This window comes from Lathyrus oleraceus, chromosome 1 (genome assembly GCF_024323335.1).
Source record: "Lathyrus oleraceus cultivar Zhongwan6 chromosome 1, CAAS_Psat_ZW6_1.0, whole genome shotgun sequence".
NCBI classification, from domain to species: Eukaryota; Viridiplantae; Streptophyta; class Magnoliopsida; order Fabales; family Fabaceae; genus Lathyrus; species Lathyrus oleraceus.
In genome coordinates, this window is record NC_066579.1 from 262,767,292 (window position 1) to 262,776,626 (window position 9,335).

Here is a 9,335-nt window from a genome sequence, read left to right on the forward strand (position 1 = left end):
TGAAAAGAGAATTCTGATTATCTGAACTATAAGATATAATTGGGTGAATGATCGAAAGGAGAAGTTTGATCATGTTTTATCAAATTCCACTCTTCCAAATGCATAGCTACATAATCTTGGACAAACTATGTGAATAACCAAAATGAAAAGTCAGTTTATCTGAACTACAAGATTAAATAGGATGGTTAGTACATGAATATATATAGTAATAATCGTCTTAATACTTTTTTTTATAAGAATCATTCACATCGTCACATTGTTAAAAGAGGACACTAATATTTAATGGATCTTGCTACATATTCATCACGAATGTGAGAGTTGTGTAGTCGAAATTACAATTTTTTTAAATCAAAAGGAAGTGATGTTCAATATTTAATGATTTTTATTCGTAATCATAAAAAAATAAAAATAAAAAGATATATAGTATATCATTGTGAGATGCCACAACCTCAAAATTCTATTACTATTGTTATTTTCGTTATAAACCAAACCAATAACAGTTTTATTCATTCAACTAATCATTGCATTAATTGAACCAGTACTCAAGATAATATTTTGTGTGATCAATCTTTATATATATATCTCGTAGACTCGAGGCCGTATTAGAAAGACCAAACTAAAAATGTTTTAAAAAAATAGTTAAGTTAAAATGGCTTCTAATTACATATATTTCTATATATCTAAGAGTCAAATAAAAGTCACTCTTAATCACATAAAGAAAAGATGATATAACACAACCATTTTCAACATTTAAAAAGTGAACCATTTTTACACCGGAGTAGGAGTAGATGACCATTACATTTGATGCCAAGAAAGAGTCAAAACTATTACTCCTAATTCATTCTCTACAACAATTATCACTAATTTCCTTAAAATACAAGTTAGAAAAAGAACACTCACACCTACACAGAAGTAGGGGCAATCATCGCACAAGATCCAAGGTGGTTTGATCTCAAAATCCAACAATTTTTCAGCAACCATTTTCCCCAATGATCTCTAATACGAAAACTGAAAAAAAAATAGCATAAAAAACTACATTTCCTCTTACAAAAATGCTTAGATTGAAAAAAAAAGAGACTATTCAGCATGAATAAGCTAAAATTGTTTCAACTTATGTGCTAACTCCTTGGGACAAATCACTGCCCCATCTATGCAAAGACCACCTTTGGTGTGTGTGCAATCAATTTGGGCCAATGAAAATTTAAGATCAATGGGCCCATTAGGCTTCTCAATGACAAAGTCTCCAGCATGGTAATAGGCCCATTCTCCAGGCCCATTTAAATAGCATTGTGAGAGCGAATTCTGACCGTCGGATGTAGATAGTTGAAACCTAATGGGCTTTATGTCCCAACCATGTACTTGTTCAAGATTGCATACTCTTCGGCCCAATCTCTTTATGGGCTTTCCCAATTGAAGTTTGAAAAATAAACTATAATTCCCTTTTGGGAACTCAAATTCTAGCTCCCCTGATGCTTCCACCCACCACATTTGTTGAAGATATGCAACACTTTTAAACCTGCATGTTCATTAAATACTTTATTATTAAAATGTTAAAAAATGGCGACCAACATTCATGTTTTGTTTAAGTTGTTATACAAAAACTCAAAAAAAAATAAAAATAGAATGAATATATTTGAGAAGCGAATCTAAAATTTTAATTTTTCTTATAAAAAAATGAAGATAAAATAAAATAGATTTATAAACACTACATTTTAATGTATAAAGTTTGTTAAAATTTATATTAATATTCAAATTGCAAAAGAATAAGACAGAACAATAAATATGTGTATTTAATATGCTTTAAAAAGTGGTTATTATCTATTTTAATTAATTAGTAATATTTAATAGCACTTTTACCTAAAAATAGGTCATTTTCAATGTGCTACTTGATTGCACTTTTGTTCTTTAATTATCTTGTAGATAGGAACGGCTGACTAGGATAAACTAGTTGGCAATAGACTTGTAATAATATTTAATTAAATACTTAGAAGACTTTTTAACTATTGTAACATTTTCTATTTGCAAGTTGCTTGCACTTTTTGTTCTTTTTTTCTTTAATTACATTTAATATAGGAATTGCTGACTAAGCTAGAGGAAAATTATTGAATAAGATAAAGCAAGTTGTCAATAGGATTTTAGTATTAAAAAACAGAAATTAGTTTTCCTTAAAAGAAAATTACTCAATAGTTATCCTATAATTAATATATGATATAGTTTATTTATTTTGATACAATTCAAGAGATTAGTTTTTTAAATCAAAAACCTTGATGAGCAGCAAAAGTCCCTTTTAATTTCTTTTAACATTATATATTCTCAAAACAAATAGTGAAAAATGCATTAACGAAAACATAAAAAAAAAAATTGGATGATTGGAAATCTCTCTTATTCTATATTTTTTTAAAAAAAATCGTACAAATGGTTTTTTTAATTGTAATTTGCTTCTTTGCAATACTTTAAAGAAAACATGAAGTATTTTAAAATGTCAAAACAAAATAAAATAAAAATATAATAAGTTTTATTATTTTTAATTTTATTTCCATTAAAAAATGTTTTTTATATTTTATTTATTTTTCATTCCTTAATTTTTCTTTCATATCAAACAAATTAATATAAAAAGTATTTCCACCGACCCTCACCTTGATTCCTCAGTTGGAATATAATTCCAATATCTTCTATCATCAATACCAGTTATCTTCAAAGATTTTGATGAAATCAACAAACAAACTTGTCCACTACATCTATCCATCCAAACATCCTACAATAATAATCACAAAGAAAAAAATTAATACTTTATAAAAACAATATAATAAAAATAAATCTAAAAATTTTTGCAGCCACAATTATATCCACAATATTAAAGTAAAAATTAATTTTGATTATCAATAATATCATTGATATTTACTAAAAAAAATTAAAATAGCATAAAAATTATGACGATAACTATAAAAAACTCATAAACAAATTTAATAAATTCGATGTCTCAGATCAGATCCACTACTAATCAAGAGTTTTTTTCTTAAGAATTACTTACTTTTGTACCATCGTCAAAGAAATTGGGTTGACATAGTTTAGCATAGATCTTTTTCTTTGTCATGGAACAAACTTTTTCTTCACCAATAACTTTATTGACAAGAAACTTATAGCTTTGTGGCAACTTAGATTCCCATACATAATCATCAGAGGAAGCTCTATGAAAAGTTTTGTTGACTCTAGACAATTTACAAATTTCTTGAGGATCCATCTTCATCATCATGGAAGAGATGCAACTTTCTGGAATATCATCAAGACAAGTCATTGAAGAAGAAAAATATCCACTATGGTCATCATTGTTTGTAGAAATACCAGCCCCCATATCAATGGTAAAAATTATATGAATTTGGAGAATTATGAGATGAATTTTAAGGAGAAATTGATAGAGAGAAGATGCTTCAAAAAAAGGTAGATGTGTTTTGGATTTAAAGAAAGACACAAACAAGTGTGGTGGGGATGTTGTGGAAAAAGGTTTAATGGGAAGTTTCCAACCAAAAAAGAACTAGAAATTGAAGTGGACGTGTACATGAGTGTGCATGGAATATAATATGTGGTTTTTGTGAGGTATTAATTATTTTATGGAATTATATATTTATTCTAATGACTCATTTGTGGATATTATGGGCCCTTTCATCTCCTCCACGTATACATGATGTATTTCTTTCCTTTTTTCAAAAAAAGAAAGTTCCTGTGGATATATATATATATATATATATATATATATATATATATATATATATATATATATATATATATATATATATATATATATATATATATAAAGTTAGAATTGGTGAACAATCTTTCCTGTCAATTTAAAAATATTTAAGGCTCATTTGATTGAGTTTTAATTATTAAATATTATTTTGTAAATTAGTTTTTATTAACACTTTTAGAAATAAATAAAAATTTGATAGTAATCATAGTTTTTAAAACACTTTTAGAGATGAAAAACATTGTTTACATAGTATATTTTTTAAAAATAGGAAAATTTTAAATTAATGCCGATTTTTTATTTTCTAGAGTAATGATAAATGCAAGTTGGATCGACCATCTTAACTTTTCGAAGATTTGTATAAGTTAATTAAGATTTTAGTCTGAAATTAAATAAAGATTTTATTTTATCATTTTTAACCGTAATAAATATTTTATATTTTATGAGTATTTTTTTAGCTATTGTTTAAATATGTTAAATTTTAAGTCTTGTATAATTACTTAAGACAACCCTAATTGCAAGAGAATGCTTAAGAATAATTTTTTTGAATAATAAGTAAATAACATTTTAATTTATTCAAATAAAATTTAAAATATATTGAACACATTTATGTCTTATGTATTAAAGACAATCCTCTTTTATTTTTTATAATTTTAATTTAAAATAAAATAAATATGTATTAAATATCTTTTATGTCATTTTACATTTATAAATTAGTTGAACTGTTAATTTTACCAATTATTTCAATTAAATTATCAACTATCAGTCATCAACCATAAACTATAAACTATCAATCATCAACCATCGGTCATCAGCCATCAATTATATAAGCTAACTTATTAGCCAACTGTTATTTTTATCAAATAGAGCCTAGGCGTATTAATAAAATGATATTTGATTTTTTTATTTTTTATATAATTATTTGTATTTCCCTATACTAGCTATTTCTATTATAAATAATAAATTAAATATGTTTTTCGACTTTATGAATTACTTTCATTTTCCATCTAGTTAAAACTCATTCTTACAAATAATTTTCCCATGCATCTTTAGTTTGTGAAACCAATTTGTTTAACAATCCTTAACTTATAAATTTTTGAATTATTATTTGTTTCGGAAATTATAAATATTTGATAAAATGATGGAGTAGAATCTTGATGCGCCAGAACATATATCTGATGTGGTGATGCAAGAAAGACCTATAAGATTACCACTCTAATATTTAAGTCAGTAAGAAAATAAATACTAAATATGAGTTATGATTTAGAGAATACCTTAGGTTTCACATGCGATGTCTTTGTATATCACTACAACAAAAAGGTGTGGCACCCACCACCTATGTATGTGTGGCACCTGCCACGAAGAAAAACCAGGAGTGGCACTTGCCACTCTCATGTGGCACCTTCCACGAGGCCACTTTGCCATTTTCTCCTGGATTCTCTCCACGTCCCGTCTTTCTCGTTCAACTCAACCATCATAAATTCACGCCAACTATCAGATCTTCAAGGGAATAATTTGAGTATAAACTGGAGTTTTCGTCTTCAGTTGAAGGGGGAAATTTTCGAGCCAGAGTTTTGTTCTTAGAAATTTAAGCAGATAGATTTACTTGTAAAAGTGATAGATTTTCCACATCGGGGGACTATTGCAATTCTAGTTTTAAGAACTGATTTTGATTGTAATTATGTACCTGATTGTCAAGCGTGCCGACATTTTCTGAATTCAAGTATCAACGTTAATTCCAGTTTCGGTCTATTTTCCAGGTTCCATTTTAGTTGTTTATTTTAACTGTTTATGATTTCATCTTAGAACAAATTAATTTAAATTTTTTTAAAATAATGTTTTATCTTATGTTTAATCATCGTAATAGCATGTTTATGTTCAAACCCATGTCTGGCTAAACCATTTGATATCGGTATGTAAAGACAGTCATAATGACGGGATTCGTTAATAATTGGTGTTGATCTTCATAAACTATTTTTCTGGTTATAGTTTCTTATTCTAAAACTAAAATTGTTTTCGTACGAGAGTAAAAAGAAAACAAGGTTACAGTCAATAAAACGAGAGTTTGAGATTTTAACCGGATAGCAGAAACTAAGCATTAATTCTAAACACAGCGAGAGCACTTTAGGATTAATTAGAATTTATTGATTTCCAAAAATTACTTTTAATTCAAATGAGATAGCGAGAGCAAAGCTTTATGGTTTAAGAGTATAGTCTTTTAAATCAATAATTTCTGCCAAAGAGTATTTTGACATTTAATATTACGCCAACTATTTATCGAATCCCTGATGTTTGATGAGTTACATACTGATATCTCGCTATTAAATATTTCTATTAAAGTTCAGCTTTCGTTAATATTTATTTCTCGTTGTCCCTTAAACCCAAGAAAAATCACCAGCCTTAGATTTACGTAGTAACATTAGATAACGGTAAGTTCGATTTTTGGTCCTTTGGGTTCGATAATCTTTAAAACTATGCAATACGACCGTGAACTTGCAGTCACGAATCTTATAGACATACTAAGTTGCAATCAAGTTTTTGGCGCCGTTGTCGGGGACCAATTAAGTCGATATCGTAATTCCAGTGTCGCGTAGTATAGACTAAGACAAACAAAACTATTTCCCTATTAAATTGTCGATTGTATGCCAAGTACTCACTCTCAAGGTGAGGAATTAGAGCTACCAATCGACGAACCAGAGCGTTATCTGAGATTAGAACGCCGGATACGAGAATACCGGTAGAATTAGAGCATAAAGCTTATTGGGCCGTCAGGACCCTTAATCTAAATTATACTGCCGCAGACGAGAAGAGAATTTTAGATATCCATGAACTGGAAGAACTTAGATTAGACACATACGAGAATGCCCGGATCTATAAAGAAAGAACTAAAATATGGCATGACAAGCGTATATCGAGGAAAGAGTTTAATGAGGGTGACATAGTACTTTTGTTTAATTCTCGACTTAAACTTTTTCCAGACAAACTTCGTTCTAGATGGTCCGGTCCCTTTAAAATTACCGAAGTTTTTCCAAATTGAGCAATAAAAATAAAGGGCAAATCTAGTGAACCATTTATCGTAAATGGGAAGCGCTTGAATAACATTGACAAAAGAGACTATTCCACTAATCTAAAGCTTGTAGAGCTGCCCGCTCATTCCCAAAATTAATCTTTTGTTAAAATTTTGTCGAGCTTACTGTTGGTGTAAACCCTAAAGGCCAATACTTTTGGTACTTGTATCGAATTATTTATTAATAATAAAAGGCTTTTTCTTTATTATGTTTGTTTAATAAAGTCCCTAGAATAGATAGTCCGTTTAATGCATTAAGTGTGACTTAATCATGAGATCACATTAAACATAAGGACACTATTCTTAAAGTATCCGTAGTCGAGCTTTATTGTGAAGTGGGATAATATTAAAGCATTAAGACTATTATGTATATAGACTGATGATCACATCTCATGGGTCATGGATAAGGAGTTATCAAGTCTTAAACATATGTATGAATATTAAGAGTAATATTTATACTGGATTGACCCGCTATGAGAATACTATATAGAATGTTATGCAAAGTGTCATAAGTTATTCTCATGGTGATAATGGTGTATACCACCCTTCGACCTGAAACCACTATGGACCCTAGATGTAGAGTCGAGTGCCTTATTATTGATCAAACATTGTCCGTAATTGGATGACCATAAAGACAGTTGATGGTACTCTACGAAGTATGCTAAGGGACATGAGTGACCTAGATGGAATTTGCCCATCCTGCGTAACAGGATAAATGTCTCTGGGCCCAATATTAAACTGGACAAGGATGACACGGTTTAGGCCTTGTGTTCAATATAAATATAAGGGCAAAAAGGTAATTATACACATAATTATTATCACAGAAGGATTTGTCAGATCACATGACATTTTCGTGTCTTGGGTAGCAGTGATGTGTTACTAGATACCGCTCACTGTTTATTATGTTAAATACGTGATTTAATATAATTGCCAATGCCGCGAAAACCTGCAGGGTCACACACAAAGGACAGATTGATGAGAGATAGAGTAACTAAGGAATACCGTAATGTACGGTGCCCTTAAGTGAATTGTAGAACATCGTAAGGTACGTTGTACTTAAGTAGAATACGAAATATGGTAAGGTACCACGCGCTTAAGTGATTTTGGCATATTATAAGATATGGGCCATATACACTTGAGTGGGCTTTTTAGCTTGCAACTCACACAAGTGGTTCTATAAATAGAACCCTTGTGTAGAAGCATTAGTGTAGTTGCAATTTCGTTTCTCTCTCTCTCTCTCACTCAAAGCCTTCATTCGTAGCAGCTAGCACTGAGATTGAAAGAATCTGTTCGTGTGGACTGAGTAGAGGCGTTGTCATCGTTCAACGTTCGTGATCGCTCCGTAGATCTGCATCAAAGGTTACAATCGCCACAAGAGGTAACGATTCTATCACTGATCATGCCCATTCGTAAAGATCACTAAAGGAGAAATTTTAAATTCCGCTGCGTTTTGGATCGCCCTTCTCCTTCACTTACGACATTAAACAAAGTGTTTGGTGGGAGACAACCCACATCTTAGTCTTTATTCTGAATTATTAATTCTAGTTTTTCTATTATTATTCCTTACTATTTCTTATTTTTCATTTTTTTTCTCTTTCATAAAGTTACTTGGTACTTTTCTTTATAATTAACCATTACTGACTTAGCACTATTGTCTACTTACTCCCAGGCTAACTTAACTTTAGCTAGCTACTAACTTTCACGATGCAACAAGTAGACTATATGGATATCGTTTTCAGAGGCAGAGCTCAGAGGAGACGCTTTGAAGCTTTAACTCAGAGAGAGATGGCACTAACTATCTATCCTGACGAACTTACCATGACTAAGCTAGGTATCCTAGATAGTGTTATGTTTCTCCTTAAGCAAATTGGTTGGGATAATTTTGCTGTCAAAAGAAGATTTAGTTTGTACCGTAGGTTAACCCTTGAATTCCCGAGCTCTCTTGTTTACTTTCCTAACCATGGTTTTGGATTCAATAGAGGCCTTATCACTTTTAGTATGTTTGTTGTTGATTATCACTATAACATAGATAAATGGATGAACTCCTACGATTCCCAAATGTCCCTGATGTCTTTACAGTCACCCAAGAAGAATTAACTACTCACGAACCTTGAACTATACTATTTTTAGGGAAGCATTACCGAAAACAACCATCCTGAGCCAAATGTCATGCATTCTGAGAACATTCATAATCCTGCGATCCGTTATTTTCATAAGATCCTAGCTCACACCCTATTCGTAAAAGAAGAAAACATAACCTCAGTGTCCAAAATGGACTCTTCATAATATACTGTGCTTCACAAGCCCGTCCCGTTAATGCTGCTACATTTATGATAGCCAACTTTGATCGTATGGCACAAGAAACCCATGGACCAATCCTAATAGGAGGCTTAGTAACCATGATTGTCAATGTTATTGGACTGAGATAACTACTCATTAGACTTAACCCTCTAGGTGGAATCTGACCCATGCACATTCAGTTCTGTTTTAACACTAGTATTATTAGAAACCTGGGCCCGGATG

General features: G+C 30.6%; 1 protein-coding gene across 1 annotated transcript; it reads right to left on the reverse strand.

The window, feature by feature from the left end:
- Window positions 1-729: 729 nt before the first annotated feature.
- Window positions 730-3,543, reverse strand: LOC127130084 (F-box protein PP2-A13). Its single transcript, XM_051059158.1, has 3 exons — window positions 3,032-3,543; window positions 2,637-2,755; window positions 730-1,516 (listed from the first exon to the last, which is right to left on the reverse strand). Exons 1-3 carry the CDS (start codon window positions 3,350-3,352, stop codon window positions 1,096-1,098), a joined length of 861 nt encoding a protein of 286 aa, XP_050915115.1. The 5' UTR covers window positions 3,353-3,543; the 3' UTR covers window positions 730-1,095.
- Between the last annotated feature and the right edge of the window lie 5,792 nt (window positions 3,544-9,335).